The following is a 17500-nucleotide window of genomic DNA, read 5'->3' as shown; positions in this document are numbered from 1 at the left end:
CGTGTGCGTGTGCGTGTGCGTGTGCGTGTGCGTGTGCGTGTGCGTGTGCGTGTGCGTGTGCGTGTGCGTGTGCGTGTGCGTGTGCGTGTGCGTGTGCGTGTGCGTGTGCGTGTGCGTGTGCGTGTGCGTGTGCGTGTGCGTGTGCGTGTGCGTGTGCGTGTGCGTGTGCGTGTGCGTGTGCGTGTGCGTGTGCGTGTGCGTGTGCGTGTGCGTGTGCGTGTGCGTGTGCGTGTGCGTGTGCGTGTGCGTGTGCGTGTGCGTGTGCGTGTGCGTGTGCGTGTGCGTGTGCGTGTGCGTGTGCGTGTGCGTGTGCGTGTGCGTGTGCGTGTGCGTGTGCGTGTGCGTGTGCGTGTGCGTGTGCGTGTGCGTGTGCGTGTGCGTGTGCGTGTGCGTGTGCGTGTGCGTGTGCGTGTGCGTGTGCGTGTGCGTGTGCGTGTGCGTGTGCGTGTGCGTGTGCGTGTGCGTGTGCGTGTGCGTGTGCGTGTGCGTGTGCGTGTGCGTGTGCGTGTGCGTGTGCGTGTGCGTGTGCGTGTGCGTGTGCGTGTGCGTGTGCGTGTGCGTGTGCGTGTGCGTGTGCGTGTGCGTGTGCGTGTGCGTGTGCGTGTGCGTGTGCGTGTGCGTGTGCGTGTGCGTGTGCGTGTGCGTGTGCGTGTGCGTGTGCGTGTGCGTGTGCGTGTGCGTGTGCGTGTGCGTGTGCGTGTGCGTGTGCGTGTGCGTGTGCGTGTGCGTGTGCGTGTGCGTGTGCGTGTGCGTGTACGAGTGCGTGGGCGAGTGCGTGTGCGTGTGCGTGTGCGTGTGCGTGTGCGTGTGCGTGTGCGTGTGCGTGTGCGTGTGCGTGTGCGTGTGCGTGTGCGTGTGCGTGTGCGTGTGCGTGTGCGTGTGCGTGTGCGTGTGCGTGTGCGTGTGCGTGTGCGTGTGCGTGTGCGTGTGCGTGTGCGTGTGCGTGTGCGTGTGCGTGTGCGTGTGCGTGTGCGTGTGCGTGTGCGTGTGCGTGTGCGTGTGCGTGTGCGTGTGCGTGTGCGTGTGCGTGTGCGTGTGCGTGTGCGTGTGCGTGTGCGTGTGCGTGTGCGTGTGCGTGTGCGTGTGCGTGTGCGTGTGCGTGTGCGTGTGCGTGTGCGTGTGCGTGTGCGTGTGCGTGTGCGTGTGCGTGTGCGTGTGCGTGTGCGTGTGCGTGTGCGTGTGCGTGTGCGTGTGCGTGTGCGTGTGCGTGTGCGTGTGCGTGTGCGTGTGCGTGTGCGTGTGCGTGTGCGTGTGCGTGTGCGTGTGCGTGTGCGTGTGCGTGTGCGTGTGCGTGTGCGTGTGCGTGTGCGTGTGCGTGTGTGGTTCTTTGATGATAATGCTAATGATAATGATCATACCAATGTTAATGCCAATCTTAATGCTTATGCTAATGCTAATGCTAATGCTAATGCTAATGTTAATGTTAATGTTAATGCTAATGCTAATGCTAATGCTAATGCTAATGTTAATGATAATGCCGATGTTAATGCTAATGCTAATGATAATGCTAATGCTAATTCTAATGCTAATGCTAATGCTAATGCTAATGCTAATGCTAATGCTAATGCTAATGCTAATGCTAATGCTAATGCTAATGCTAATGCTAATGCTAATGCTAATGCTAATGCTAATGCTAATGCTAATGCTAATGCTAATGCTAATGCTAATGCTAATGCTAATGATAATGATAATGATAATGATAATGATAATGCTAATGCTAATGCTAATGCTAATGCTAATGCTAATGCTAATGCTAATGCTAATGCTAATGCTAATGCTAATGCTAATGCTAATGCTAATGCTAATGCTAATGCTAATGCTAATGCTAATGCTAATGTTAATGTTAATGCTAATGCTAATGCTAATGCTAATGCTAATGTTAATGATAATGCCGATGTTAATGCTAATGATAATGCTAATGATAATGCTAATGATAATGCTAATGAGAATTAGCATCGTTGCACAATGTCAAGAACAGCCAGCGATTGATCAATAGCCACGTATCTCTACTTTCTATCAGACCATTTTTATCGCATATGGCAACGCGCAAGTTTAAAACTTTTTACCCGTCGCGCTTCGAAGCAGGTAACGCTCATCCAAAACTGGCACGGGACCCTCACCCCCCCCCCCCTCAGTGGCGGGTATGGCCGTAATACAGCCGTGTGGCCACACCCTGCTCGGTGCTTCGGAGTAAAATCATTCTTGCACTTTACAGGTTCATTCTAAGGGTTGGACGTCTTATCATATACATTTCAAATGAGCATCCATAGAAACCGTATAATCCTCGCCAGCTTTTCTAATGACCTAATTACTGATCTAAACAGAATAAGAATAATCCAGTCCCGCTCACTCGTCACTGCTCCAGAACAGAGACAGAATGCGAAAAGGGTATATCGCCAGAGCACGAATTCCCAGATTCCTACAATGTAGTCCTAACGCGCTTGGATTTTTCTCTGAAGCTTCTACTAAGGAACAACGTAAATTTCGCCTGTGCATTAGTAACAAGTCCCCGAACGCAGTTTGTATACTTGTTCAACTGGCACCTGGATGCACACCCCCCACCCAGACTTGCAGATGTGCCAGTTGCCCAGATTGGACGGTTGCAAAAATGCTAAATAACTGGCTTTTATATCTAAATTGAGCACACCGCAAAAGATAAGAATAAAAAAAACACTTTGTTTTGGACTGAGATCTGGAATCACGCCCATATTTCGATATACCAAAGTAATCCTTCACCATACATTTCAGTGCAACGAATTAAGATGAAGCTCTGTGCATGCAATATTTGTTACTCGTGTAAAACTAGATCAGTGCTATCCTCCGACTCCCGCCTCGCCCCGCGCCGCCTACAAGAGTCCCCCACCCACAGCCGGTGGGTGGCGACGCCCGTCAGCGAAATAACTGGTCAAAGTTAATCTAGAATCATCTATCCCCGAATCGCCGCCACGAGGACCAATGTCGAAACAAGCGAGAGAGAACCCAAGATACGAAAGACGGGACTTGCTCTCGATGCCCTACCGGACTTTGCTACTTTCCCTTTAGTAAGCCGACTCATAATTATGCCTTGTGCTAACACGCCATGTATAATCTGCAGAGGGCAAGGTACCTCCCTCGACAAGCTCTGGTCCTTTACTGTCGTCGTCGTAATAACTGAACAATCATGCAACCGAAGATCTATAATAAACAGCCATGAAACATGAGAGACCAGCAATTGATAACTGCATCGTTGCCATTCGCTTACCGCCGCATCCGTTTCAGGCGCATTCCGATGTAACTATCTACTCCTTCTTAAGCTAATGTCACTAAATTACGTTATTTTCTTGATGACTTTGTAGGATAATGGTTATAGTGACACTATCAACAGTCTAAGCTGTAGCGGTAGCACCATCAGTGATAATAATCAAATACGCTATTTATAGCAAGCGGTGATAATAGTATTGTTATAAAAAAAAGCAACAGCAACGACGGTCAAAAGTGGAGCAACAGAAGTCTCAATTAAGCACCATGCTGTTGATTATCTTGATGCATCCTACTTATTCTTCAGCAAATATAATCTCGAAAGCCGCACACCACTGACAGGAAACAGAGTAGGAAGCCCCGCCCCTTTGTCAACAAGAGAGGCTTCATCAGCGGGACGCAACCCCCCCTCCTCCTCCTCCTCCTCCTCCGATCATCACGGCCCCAGGTGGGAGCGCCGACAACACTCACGAGCTTGAACGGAAGAGGGGGGAGGGGGAGGGGGAGAGAGGGAGGGAGGGAGGAGGGAGGGAGAGGGAGGAGGGAGGGAGGGAGGGAGGGAGGGAGGGAGGGAGGGAGGGAGGGAGGGAGGGAGGGAGGGAGAGAGAGAGAGAGAGAGAGAGAGAGAGAGAGAGAGAGAGAGAGAGAGAGAGAGAGAGAGAGAGAGAGAGAGTGAGAAGGAGGAAGGGGAAGAGAGAGGAAGAGAGAGACAGGTAGGGAGAAAGAGAGAAAGAAAAGAGAAAAAGAGAGAGAGAAGAGAAAGAGAAAAATAAAGAGAGAGCGAGACTGTGTAATGAGCACTAATTATAAAATGAGTGACTCAAGAGGCATAAAAGACAATAAATGATAAGAATGACAAAGATATCTACGAACAGCCGACGTGTTATAAACCCCGCCAGCACGTAACTTCAGACAGATTCAGCTAGATAGTTCTTTTGACCTGATAGAACACATTTCGGGCCTTCCCGCGGCGCCAGGCTGGGTGAAATAGACACTACTCTCTCTCTCCTCAGCTCTGATTTCATTTTTATGTTTGTGTTCCATTCCCCTAACCCTTCGTGTATTTATCTCCATGTTTTCCCCTCTCTCGCGTCTTCCACGATGCTGCATTTTTTTTTTTTTTTTATCTCCATATCCCCCCCCCCTCCATGTCATTCTCCTTCTTCATGTTCGCCCCGTTCTTTCTTTTCCATCTTTCTTTCCTTCTCCCTCTCCTTCTTCTTCTTCTTCTTCTTCTTCTTCTTCTTCTTCTTCTTCTTCTTCTTCTTCTTCTTCTTCTTCTTCTTCTTCTTCTTCTTCTTCTTCTTCTTCTTCTTCTTCTTCTTCTCCTCTTTCTTCTTCTTCTTCTTCTTCTTCCTCTCCATCCTCCCATCGACTACAGCATCCACACACATCCTCAAACATCCCCCCCCCCCCCCGACCCAGAAAAGGTGAAAAATAGACCAAGGTAGGATAAGAGGTCACCTGGACGCAGAACTGGAAAGGGGGAGAGGGGGTGGGGGGCGGGAGAGGGGAGTGGGGGAACGGGGATGACCCAGGAAGGAAAGATAGATCGGTTAGCCGAATCCCAGTAAAGCGGAGGAGAAGAAGTGGACGCAGAAGAAAAAAAAAAGAAAAAAAAAAAAAGAGAAAAATAAAAGAGAATAAAAAGCAGACCGAGGGAGGAAATCTAGAAGCTCGATCCCGCAGAAGAGGAAAGAGTGGAACCCTGTGAGCCAGCGCGGAAGGTCAAGTCTTCGTCCGCACCGTCCGCAGAGTAGGTCAGTGCCCCGGCAGAGCGCGCGGCGACTTTCACCTGCAACCAGTTCACGCCGACCCACTCTGCTCGTTTGCTCGCTCACCCTCAGTCCCTCCCTCCCTCCGCCTTGTGAGCGTTCTAGGCATGTGGGGATTACGTCGAATGTAAATATGAATGTAGCGTGAGTGAGCAGGAGAGTAGGAGAGTACGAGAGTACGAGTTTACAAGAGAGAGAGAGAGAGAGAGAGAGAGGGAGAGGGAGAGGGAGAGGGAGAGAGAGAAGGAAAAAGAGAGAGAAAGAAGAAAAGAGAGAGAAAAGAAAGAAAGAAAGAGAGAATATGTGTGTGTGAGTAAGAGAGCAGGAGAGTATGACAGTACGAGTATGAGTGTACGAGAGAAAGAGAAAGAAGGAGAGAGAAAGAAGGAAAAGTGAGAGAAAGATGGAAAGGAGAGAGAAAGATGGAAAAGAGAGAGAAAGATGGAAAAGAGAGAGAAAGATGGAAAGGAGAGAGAAAGATGGAAAGGAGAGAAAAAGATGGAAAGAAGGAGAGAGAAAGATGGAAAGGGGAGAGAAAGATGGAAAGAAGGAGAGAGAAAGGAGGAAAGGAGATAGAAAAAAAGAAAGAAAGAGAGAAAAAGAAGGAAAGGAGAGAGAAAGAAGGAAAGAAGGAAGTAAAGAAAGAAAGAGAGAGAAACTGAAGACGAAACTATTAGGGGAAAAAACATGAATCAAGACGACCTGAAAAGAAAAAACTCGAAAAGCTATAAAAAAAAAAAACAGGAAAAACAGAAAAAAAACAGGAAGGAGTATAGCAGGATGCCTTACGCAAAAAAACAAAAGGAACACGTGCTTTGGAATAGTGACAGGAGGGGGGAGGGGGGGAAGGGGGGAGAAGTAAAAGTTATGGGAGAAGATCCGCCGGGGGAATAAGAGAGTGAGAGAGGGGGGGGGGGAGGGGACCGAAGGTGCAGGGCGGGCGAGGGGGAGGGGGGGGGGGAGAGCTATTCATCAACAGGGAGGCGCAATGACAGGATTACTCGGGCCTCTCTACAACACAGGTGAGATTTCCTTATCGGCCGTCACCGAAGGGGTTGACAAGCGTGATTGATAGAAGCACCGATTTGACGGGGATCAGGTAAAAAAAAAAAAAAAGCCGCGACCTGGACAGCACCAAAGACTCTGCTTCCACCCCCCCCCCCCCTAAGTCAGCTGGGTTTTACGAGTGGAGCCTTTCCTGGTGGTTGCCCTAATTGACGCCGGGCCGTAGCTGTTATGGTGACGATTTGGAACATGAATCCCAAAGGCGTCTTAAACCCGGCGCCAAGACAGGTTCTCAGCCGTTGGGCACAAGAGCCGAGATTCCAGGGTAAACAAGACAAGTACGACAAGAGTGTGCAGGTTTACTTTCACCTTACTCAGCCACACCCTGACGGGACGACCCTCCCTCCCTCCCTCCCTCCCCAATTCATCATTAATATCCCACTCAAAGGATGGGAATATCGGCCCCACAACCCCACAACCTCATCTAGTCCCTTCGTCACGGAAGACAGTTCAAGATGGGTTTCACATTCTTCCACATTCTTCCACATTCTTCTCCCTCTTCCATCCGCCTTCACATTTTTCTTGCCTCTCTTTCCACTGCTCTTCCATTCATTCCACGCCCGCCTTTCCCGCCGTTAAAAGAAAGGGACACAGCAGGGCTAGGAAACACTCTCCTTCGACCCAACAGTGATTGGCTTTGGACAGAGCCGATGCAAGCTCTCCTGACGAAGGTGGTCGAGGCGGGTGGCAAAAAGGAGCAACTGCAAAAGTTTCCATCATTTATCGTGGAGGTCAGCCGGATTTCTAGTGTCTATGTTGGTCTATGTTGCATAATTAGGTAAGCATCATCATCACTGGCATATCATCGATACTAGTGCTATTACTTTTACTTTTATCAAGACCATCATTATTCTTAAATTATATTACTAAAATCAAATGATTTTTATTACTTTAATCAGGTACATTACTTTTACCTATTTTATAATTACTGTAATCGTTGTCATTATCACTCCCATTATTAACGATATCGTCATTATTATTCACGTTATTAATGTCATTACTGCTTTTGTTATGTCATCCCCATCGTTAAGTATTACCATTTTAACTATCATCATCATAATTACATTTACATTTCTATCACATAATGATAAAAACGGTGATAACATTAGGCCTCAAAACCACTACTAATTATATTGTCAGCAATGATGATTGTTATGATAATGATTATGATAAAATGGCGATTGTAATAAATGGTGGCTTGATGATTCCAGTGTCTTACTTATGCTTATCATTATAATGTATTGTCATCACCATTAAATTTGATGTTCTCATTATTGTCCTAATAGTAATCCGTATCATATGTACCACTGCAAATGTTGTCATCTTCCTGTAATTTACATTTGGATATTTAAGAAAAATCATAAATACACTATCAACCTTGTAATCATTACTTTTACCTTTGATATTCATATCATTTCACAATCCTATTCATTATCATCATTATCATTATAACTGCTATTAATATTCATCTTAGTAGCAGTAGCAGCAGCAGCTGTATTGATATCAACATCACTCTTATTACGAGAAGCACATTATTCATCGTTGTTATTTCATGAATATACTCATCACAGTTATGGTTTTATCAATCCTTATCATTACTATCGTCATCCTAATCACCACTGTCATTAACTATTATCAGAACTATTAACTATTAACGTAAACTATTAATTATATAACTATTAACTATCTAACTATTAACTTTTAACTAGATTAACTATTAACTATCTAACTATTAACTATCTAACTATTAACTATCAACTATCTAACTATTAACTATCTAACTATCAACTATTAACTATCTATTAACTATCTAACTATTAACTATTACCAGCACTATTCATTTCACAGCTTCCCTGCAACGATGTGACGGTTTTTATGCACCTTGATTTCCGCTCGTGTGCCAACGCCCCGTGGTGAAACATCTCTTAGGCAAGTGTTACAACAAAGTACTACCGGTCCGGTCCGGCAATGAGTAAAAAATATAACAAATAACCGATTTTTAAAAACATAAACACAAAATCACACACACACACACACACACACAAAAAGAATATAATGATTCTACAATAGTTCAAAACGTTCATTACCAAAGCTGCAAAACAAGATTCTCAAAGTACTTACAGAACGAATCTCAACCGATCTGGTTCGTGAAACAAGAAGCCTCACACCTGGTTCGTGAAACAAGAAGCCTCACACCTGGTTCGTGAAACAAGAAGTCTCACCAGGTTCGTGAAACAAGAAATGAAGCCTCACCTGGTTCGTGAAACAAGGAGCCTCACCTGCTTCGTGAAACAAGAAATGAAGCCTCACCTGGTTCGTGAAACAAGGAGCCTCACCTGGTTCGTGAAACAAGAAGCCTCACCTGGTTCGTGAAACAAGGAGCCTCACCTGGTTCGTGAAACAAGAAATGAAGCCTCACCTGGTTCGTGAAACAAGAAGCCTCACCTGGTTCGTGAAACAAGAAGCCTCACCTGGTTCGTGAAACAAGAAGCCTCACCTGGTTCGTGAAACAAGAAGCCTCACCTGGTTCGTGAAACAAGAAGCCTCACCTGGTTCGTGAAACAAGAAGCCTCACCTGGTTCGTGAAACAAGAAGCCTCACCTGGTTCGTGAAACAAGAAGCCTCACCTCGTCTGTGAAGCGAGAAATGAAGCCTCACCTGGTTCGTGAAACAAGAAGCCTCACCTGGTTCGTGAAACAAGAAGCCTCACCTGGTTCGTGAAACAAGAAGCCTCACCTGGTTCGTGAAACAAGAAGCCTCACCTGGTTCGTGAAACAAGAAATGGAGCCTCACCTGGTTCGTGAAACAAGAAACCTCACCTGGTTCGTGAAACAAGAAGCCTCACCTGGTTCGTGAAACAAGAAGCCTCACCTGGTTCGTCTGGTTCGGAAACAAGAAATGAAGCCGTGAAACAAGAAATGGCCTCACCTGGTTCGTGAAACAAGAAGTCACCTGGTTCGTGAAACAAGAATGAAGCCTCACCTGGTTCGTGACAGCAGAAGCCTCACCTGGTTCGTGAAACAAGAAGCCTCACCTGGTTCGTGAAACAAGAAATGAAGCCTCACCTGGTTCGTGAAACAAGAAATGAAGCCTCACCTGGTTCGTGAAACAAGAAATGAAGCCTCACCTGGTTCGTGAAACAAGGAGCCTCACCTGGTTCGTGAAACAAGAAGCCTCACCTGGTTCGTGAAACAAGAAGCCTCACCTGGTTCGTGAAACAAGAAGCCTCACCTGGTTCGTGAAACAAGAAGCCTCACCTGGTTCGTGAAACAAGAAGCCTCACCTGGTTCGTGAAACAAGAAATGAAGCCTCACCTGGTTCGTGAAACAAGAAATGAAGCCTCACCTGGTTCGTGAAACAAGGAGCCTCACCTGCTTCGTGAAACAAGAAATGAAGCCTCACCTGGTTCGTGAAACAAGAAGCCTCACCTGGTTCGTGAAACAAGAAGCCTCACCTGGTTCGTGAAACAAGAAGCCTCACCTGGTTCGTGAAACAAGGAGCCTCACCTGGTTCGTGAAACAAGAAATGAAGCCTCACCTGGTTCGTGAAACAAGAAGCCTCACCTGGTTCGTGAAACAAGAAATGAAGCCTCACCTGGTTCGTGAAACAAGAAATGAAGCCTCACCTGGTTCGTGAAACAAGAAATGAAGCCTCACCTGGTTCGTGAAACAAGGAGCCTCACCTGGTTCGTGAAACAAGAAGCCTCACCTGGTTCGTGAAACAAGAAATGAAGCCTCACCTGGTTCGTGAAACAAGAAGCCTCACCTGGTTCGTGAAACAAGAAGCCTCACCTGGTTCGTGAAACAAGGAGCCTCACCTGGTTCGTGAAACAAGAAGCCTCATGAAACAAGAAGCCTCACCTGGTTCGTGAACAAGAAGCCTCACCTGGTTCGTGAAACAAGAAATGCCTCCTGGTTCGTGAACAAGAAGAGCCTCACCTGTTCGTGAAACAAGAAGCCTCACCCGGTTCGTGAAAAAAGAAGCCTCCCCTGGTTCGTGAACCAAGAAGCCTCACGTGGTTAGTGAAACAAGAAGCCTCACATGGTGCGTGAGGCAAGAAGCCTCACATGCTTCGTGAAACAAGAAGCCTCACCTGGTTCGTGAAACAAGAAAAGAAGCCTCACCTGGTTCGTGAAACAAGAAATGAAGCCTCACCTGGTTCGTGAAACAAGAGCCTCACCTGGTTCGTGAAACAAGAAGCCTCACTGGTTCGTGAAACAAGGAAGCCTCCTGGTTCGTGAAACAAGAAGAGCTCACCTGTTCGTGAAACAAGAGCCTCACCTGGTTCGTGAAGAAATGAAGCCTCACCTGGTTCGTGAAACAAGAAGCCTCACCTGTTCGTGAAACAAGAAGCCCTGGTTCGTGAAACAATTCGTGAAACAAGGAGCCTCACCTGGTTCGTGAAACAAGGAGCCTCACCTGGTTCGTGAAACAAGAAGCCTCACCTGGTTCGTGAAACAAGAAATGAAGCCTCACCTGGTTCGTGAAACAAGAAATGAAGCCTCACCTGGTTCGTGAAACAAGAAATGAAGCCTCACCTGGTTCGTGAAACAAGAAGCCTCACCTGGTTCGTGAAACAAGAAGCCTCACCTGGTTCGTGAAACAAGAAGCCTCACCTGGTTCGTGAAACAAGAAATGGAGCCTCACCTGGTTCGTGAAACAAGAAGCCTCACCTGGTTCGTGAAACAAGAAGCCTCACCTGGTTCGTGAAACAAGAAGCCTCACCTGGTTCGTGAAACAAGAAATGAAGCCTCACCTGGTTCGTGAAACAAGAAGCCTCACCTGGTTCGTGAAACAAGAAGCCTCACCTGGTTCGTGAAACAAGAAGCCTCACCTGGTTCGTGAAACAAGAAATGAAGCCTCACCTGGTTCGTGAAACAAGGAGCCTCACCTGGTTCGTGAAACAAGAAATGAAGCCTCACCTGGTTCGTGAAACAAGAAGCCTCACCTGGTTCGTGAAACAAGAAATGAAGCCTCACCTGGTTCGTGAAACAAGAAGCCTCACCTGGTTCGTGAAACAAGAAATGAAGCCTCACCTGGTTCGTGAAACAAGAAATGAAGCCTCACCTGGTTCGTGAAACAAGGAGCCTCACCTGGTTCGTGAAACAAGAAGCCTCACCTGGTTCGTGAAACAAGGAGCCTCACCTGGTTCGTGAAACAAGAAATGAAGCCTCACCTGGTTCGTGAAACAAGAAGCCTCACCTGGTTCGTGAAACAAGAAGCCTCACCTGGTTCGTGAAACAAGAAATGAAGCCTCACCTGGTTCGTGAAACAAGGAGCCTCACCTGGTTCGTGAAACAAGAAGCCTCACCTGGTTCGTGAAACAAGGAGCCTCACCTGGTTCGTGAAACAAGAAGCCTCACCTGGTTCGTGAAACAAGAAATGAAGCCTCACCTGGTTCGTGAAACAAGGAGCCTCACCTGCTTCGTGAAACAAGAAATGAAGCCTCACCTGGTTCGTGAAACAAGAAGCCTCACCTGGTTCGTGAAACAAGGAGCCTCACCTGGTTCGTGAAACAAGAAATGAAGCCTCACCTGGTTCGTGAAACAAGAAATGAAGCCTCACCTGGTTCGTGAAACAAGAAATGAAGCCTCACCTGGTTCGTGAAACAAGAAATGAAGCCTCACCTGGTTCGTGAAACAAGAAATGAAGCCTCACCTGGTTCGTGAAACAAGGAGCCTCACCTGGTTCGTGAAACAAGAAGCCTCACCTGGTTCGTGAAACAAGAAATGAAGCCTCACCTGGTTCGTGAAACAAGGAGCCTCACCTGGTTCGTGAAACAAGAAGCCTCACCTGGTTCGTGAAACAAGAAATGAAGCCTCACCTGGTTCGTGAAACAAGAAATGAAGCCTCACCTGGTTCGTGAAACAAGGAGCCTCACCTGGTTCGTGAAACAAGAAGCCTCACCTGGTTCGTGAAACAAGAAATGAAGCCTCACCTGGTTCGTGAAACAAGAAATGAAGCCTCACCTGGTTCGTGAAACAAGAAATGAAGCCTCACCTGGTTCGTGAAACAAGAAATGAAGCCTCACCTGGTTCGAGCGTCAGGTTACACATCTTGTGCTTATGGTAGTCGCAAATCTTGGCCGTGCTGTAGATGGTGGACATGTCCGTCTCGAGGCTGTTGTACTGGACACCGAATAGGATTTGTGATTAATCGGGAAATAATGAAATTGAGATACACACACATACACAGAGGGAGAGGGAAAGGGATGGGGAGACGGATAGAGAGATAGAGAGATCGAGAGAGATGTAGATAGATAGATAGATAGAGAACGAGAGAGAGAACGAGGGGGGGGGGGCGGATAGAAGGAGAGGGGGAGGGGGAGGGGGAGAGGGAGAGGGAGAGGGAGAGGGAGAGGGAGAGGGAGAGGGAGAGGGAGAAGGATAAGGGGAGAGAGAGAGAGAGGAATAGGGTGGGGAAGGGGGAGGGGGAGAAGAATAGGGAGAGAGGGAGAAGGATAAGGACAGAGGGAGAGGGAGAGGAAGGGAGGGAAAGAGAAAGAGAGAGGGGGGGGGGAGGGAGAGGGAGAGGGGAAGAAGGAGTAGGGAGAGGGAGAGGAAGGGGAGAGAGGGATGAAGGGAGAATAATAGGGAGAGAGGGAGAGGGAGGGGGGGATGAAAGAGAAGGATAGTGAGAGAGAGAGGGGGAGAGGGAAGGGGAGGGAGGGAGGGAAATAAAAAGAGAGAGGGGGAGTAGGGAGATGGAGAGAGAGGAAGGGAGAGACAGATAAAGAGAAAAAGAGAGAGATACCCCGCGCACTCCTAAAAAACACTCTGGCAAGGAAATGCTGCCGGTAGTTAGAGGCTCTGAAATTGTACTGCACTTACAAGTTTATATATCGAAAATGATATGAACAAGTAGGCCTACCATTAGAAGTACCGGCGGCAGTTTTAAAGAGATTGCAGTAATTGCTATGTGAATTTAAACTAATGGTATGGGACAGTTTTAGAGCCCCAAAGTAATGGCAGTACTTTCAAACAAAGATACATTTTATATTGGCGCGCGTGCAAGAATGTGTGCGTGTATGTATGCATGTATGTATGCATGGGTGGGTGGGTGGGTGGGTGGGTGGGTAGGTAGGTAGGTAGGTAGGTAGGTAGGTAGGTAGGTAGGTAGGTAGGTAGGTAGGTAGGTAGGTAGGTAGGTAGGTAGGTCGGTGGCTGTGTGGGTAGGTAGGTAGCTAGGTAGGTCGGTGGGTGTGTGGGTGGGTAGGTGGGTAGGTAGGTAGCTAGGTCGGTGGGTGTGTGGGTGGGTAGGTAGGTAGTAGGTAGATCGGTGGATGTGTGGGTAGGTGGGTAGGTAGGTAGGTAGGTAGGTTGGTAGGTTGGTAGGTAGGTAGGTAGGTAGGTAGGTTGGTAGGCAGGAAGGTAGGTTGGTAGGCAGGCAGGCAGGAAGGTAGGTAGGTAGGTAGGTAGGTACGTAGGCAGGCAGGCAGGCAGGTAGGTGTGTGCGTGTGTATATACACTCACTAACTTGCCCGCGAAATCTTGCAGCCTTGACCAGGACCTTAGGGCAGTTCTCTCTCATCCCCGACCACGTATGCCACTCGCTGACCCTTGCAACTAAAGCTATTCTCGTCATGGTATAATCAAGTGTACAGTATGATTAGCTATTGTCAGACCCGGCCGGTTTTACCAAAATAAACATGACCCATGATTGATGTCTTGCTTGCTCTCAAGGGCGGTTGAAGCATTGCACGTTCCGGGGCTGGGTTATTTTACCTCTCATAGTTTTACCCTGAATCTATCAAGATTGTTGACCAAGGGATCACCTCGGAGTACTCTAAGCTTGACCTTCACTATGGAGGACGCAGGGGGTCTTTTTTGGGGAGGGCGGGAGGGGGTAAATAACAAAGGTTTATACAATATATATTGTGTGTAATTTTGTGTATGCGCGTGTGTATGGCGTCTCCACTAATAAATATTACAACAAAATTAAATACAATATTATTTTTAATTATAAATATATATCCAAGTAAGTTGACCAAAGTGAACTGACCTTCTCGAGTTCCGGCTTGTCCAGCGCCGCCGTGCCGAGGATGGAGCGGAACTTGAACTGCCTCCTGAGGAAGGGGTCGGTGAGCGCCTCCCAGCGGCCATTCCACTTCCGCACGCGCTGCCACGCCTCCTTCTCCCAAGCAGCGTGTGTCAGCTGGGCGGCGGCCTGGGGGAGGGGGGAGAGGCCCTTGTCAGAGTCCGTCAGAGTTCGAGGTTCCCTTCTCCTTGGTAGCCAAGGACAAGGAGGAAGAGGAGCTGGCGCTCAACTGACATTGCAGTGTAATAAACCACAACTGCAGAGATCGCTTGGGAAACGAGAGAGCTAGACGAACCAAAATATAATAATAATGATAAACCAAAAGATCGCCATTGCGCTTCGATAAACAGAACGGCACGGACAACAGACCTTCTCAGCCTTGTGCTTTTCGGTGATGTCGGAATCGTAGTTCCAAGAGGCGAAGCTGACGGCGCTGCATTCCTCGGAGTCGCGGCCGTCCAACTCGTTCAGGAAATTCCGCGCTTCCTCCTCCAGGCTCAAGGACTCTGCATTTGCTTGCCCTGCGGAGGGAAAGGGAGAAGGCGGGGCTGAAGAAGGCTGCAAGTGTGAAGGCGATGCTAGGGAGGACTGACAAAAAAACGGCTGATGATAATTCCCATCAGTAACGTCATCAGTAAATTCATGTTCATGACAGTGATGGCTATGATTACCATTACTCCAGTTGCCATAGCAACAACGAAGACAACAGCAAAAATAACCCCAGATACAACAACAATAATGAAGTAATAGTGATAATAAAAAGAGATAAATAATCTAAAATATACCTTATAATTACAATGAAAAAATAAAAATTACATTATTCTCATAACAAATAATCCAAATCATACTTGTTCCCATACTGTTACATAATTGAGGATGACTGATGATCACGATTGAGGATGACCGATAATCACGATTGAGGATGACTAATGATCACGATTGAGGATGACCGATGATCACGATTGAGGATGACTAATGATCACGATTGAGGATGACCGATAATCACGATTGAGGATGACTAATGATCACGATTGAGGATGACTAATGATCACGATTGAGGATGACTAATGATCACGATTGAGGATGACCGATGATCACGATTGAGGATGACCGATGATCACGATTGAGGATGACCGATGATCACGATTAAGGATGACTAATGATCACGATTAAGGATGACTAATGATCACGATTAAGGATGACTAATGATCACGATTAAGGATGACTAATGATCACGATTGAGGATGACCGATGATCACGATTGAGGATGACCGATGATCACGATTGAGGATGACTAATGATCACGATTGAGGATGACTGATGATCACGATTGAGGATGACTGATGATCACGATTGAGGATGACCGATGATCACGATTGAGGATGACCGATGATCACGATTGAGGATGACTAATGATCACGATTGAGGATGACTAATGATCACGATTGAGGATGACCGATGATCACGATTGAGGATGACCGATGATCACGATTGAGGATGACTAATGATCACGATTGAGGATGACTAATGATCACGATTGAGGATGACTAATGATCACGATTGAGGATGACCGATGATCACGATTGAGGATGACCGATGATCACGATTGAGGATGACCGATGATCACGATTGAGGATGACCGATGATCACGATTGAGGATGACCGATGATCACGATTGAGGATGACTGATGATCACGATTGAGGATGACCGATGATCACGATTGAGGATGACCGATGATCACGATTGAGGATGACTAATGATCACGATTGAGGATGACTAATGATCACGATTGAGGATGACTAATGATCACGATTGAGGATGACTAATGATCACGATTGAGGATGACTAATGATCACGATTGAGGATGACTAATGATCACGATTGAGGATGACCGATGATCACGATTGAGGATGACCGATGATCACGATTGAGGATGACCGATGATCACGATTGAGGATGACTGATGATCACGATTGAGGATGACTGATGATCACGATTGAGGATGACCGATGATCACGATTGAGGATGACCGATGATCACGATTGAGGATGACTAATGATCACGATTGAGGATGACCGATGATCACGATTGAGGATGACCGATGATCACGATTGAGGATGACCGATGATCACGATTGAGGATGACTAATGATCACGATTGAGGATGACCGATGATCACGATTGAGGATGACCGATGATCACGATTGAGGATGACCGATGATCACGATTGAGGATGACCGATGATCACGATTGAGGATGACCGATGATCACGATTGAGGATGACCGATGATCACGATTGAGGATGACCGATGATCACGATTGAGGATGACCGATGATCACGATTGAGGATGACTGATGATCACGATCAAGGATGACTGATGATCACGATTAAGGATGACCGATGATCACGATTGAGGATGACTGATGATCACGATCAAGGATGACTGATGATCACGATTAAGGATGACCGATGATCACGATTGAGGATGACTGATGATCACGATTAAGGATGACCGATGATCACGATTGAGGATGACTGATGATCACGATTAAGGATGACCGATGATCACGATTGAGGATGACTGATGATCACGATCAAGGATGACTGATGATCACGATTAAGGATGACCGATGATCACGATTGAGGATGACTGATGATCACGATTAAGGATGACCGATGATCACGATTGAGGATGACTGATGATCACGATCAAGGATGATCACGATAAGATGACCGATGATCACGATTGAGGATGACTGATGATCACGATTAAGGATGACCGATGATCACGATTGAGGATGACTGATGATCACGATCAAGGATGACTGATGATCACGATTAAGGATGACCGATGATCACGATTGAGGATGACTGATGATCACGATTGAGGATGACCGATGATCACGATTAAGGATGACCGATGATCACGATTGAGGATGACTGATGATCACGATTGAGGATGACCGATGATCACGATTGAGGATGACTGATGATCACGATTGAGGATGACTAATGATCACGATTGAGGATGACCGATGATCACGATTGAGGATTACTAATGATCACGATTGAGGATGACTAATGATCACGATTGAGGATGACCGATGATCACGATTGAGGATGACCTATGATCACGATTGAGGATGACCTATGATCACGATTGAGGATGACCGATGATCACGATCAAGGATGACCGATGATCACGATTGAGGATGACTGATGATCACGATTGAGGATGACTAATGATCACGATTGAGGATGACCGATGATCACGATTGAGGATGACCGATGATCACGATTGAGGATGACCGATGATCACGATTGAGGATGACTAATGATCACGATTGAGGATGACCGATGATCACGATTGAGGATGACCGATGAT

The 17500-nt window shown here is 47.1% G+C and overlaps 1 protein-coding gene across 1 annotated transcript in view; it reads right to left on the bottom strand.

Moving 5' to 3' along the window:
- LOC122254117 (angiotensin-converting enzyme) overlaps positions 1-17500 on the bottom strand; it is a 41020-nt gene that overhangs the window by 7036 nt on the left and 16484 nt on the right. The window contains exons 2-8 of the mRNA XM_086535770.1: positions 14484-14635; positions 14079-14243; positions 12092-12205; positions 7383-7404; positions 3019-3174; positions 2529-2692; positions 2173-2222 (exon numbers count right to left, since the gene is read on the bottom strand). Of these exons, the coding sequence (XP_086391896.1) occupies positions 2173-2222; positions 2529-2692; positions 3019-3174; positions 7383-7404; positions 12092-12205; positions 14079-14243; positions 14484-14635 (823 nt within the window). The remainder of the gene's footprint in view (positions 1-2172; positions 2223-2528; positions 2693-3018; positions 3175-7382; positions 7405-12091; positions 12206-14078; positions 14244-14483; positions 14636-17500) is intronic.

The sequence above is a fragment of the Penaeus japonicus genome, unplaced genomic scaffold (genome assembly GCF_977035675.1).
Source record: "Penaeus japonicus unplaced genomic scaffold, GWHDUDI00000001_assembly GWHDUDI00000004, whole genome shotgun sequence".
NCBI lineage: Eukaryota > Metazoa > Arthropoda > Malacostraca > Decapoda > Penaeidae > Penaeus > Penaeus japonicus.
The sequence above is the reverse complement of the archived record's forward strand: the minus strand, read 5'-3'. Positions and strand labels throughout refer to the sequence as shown.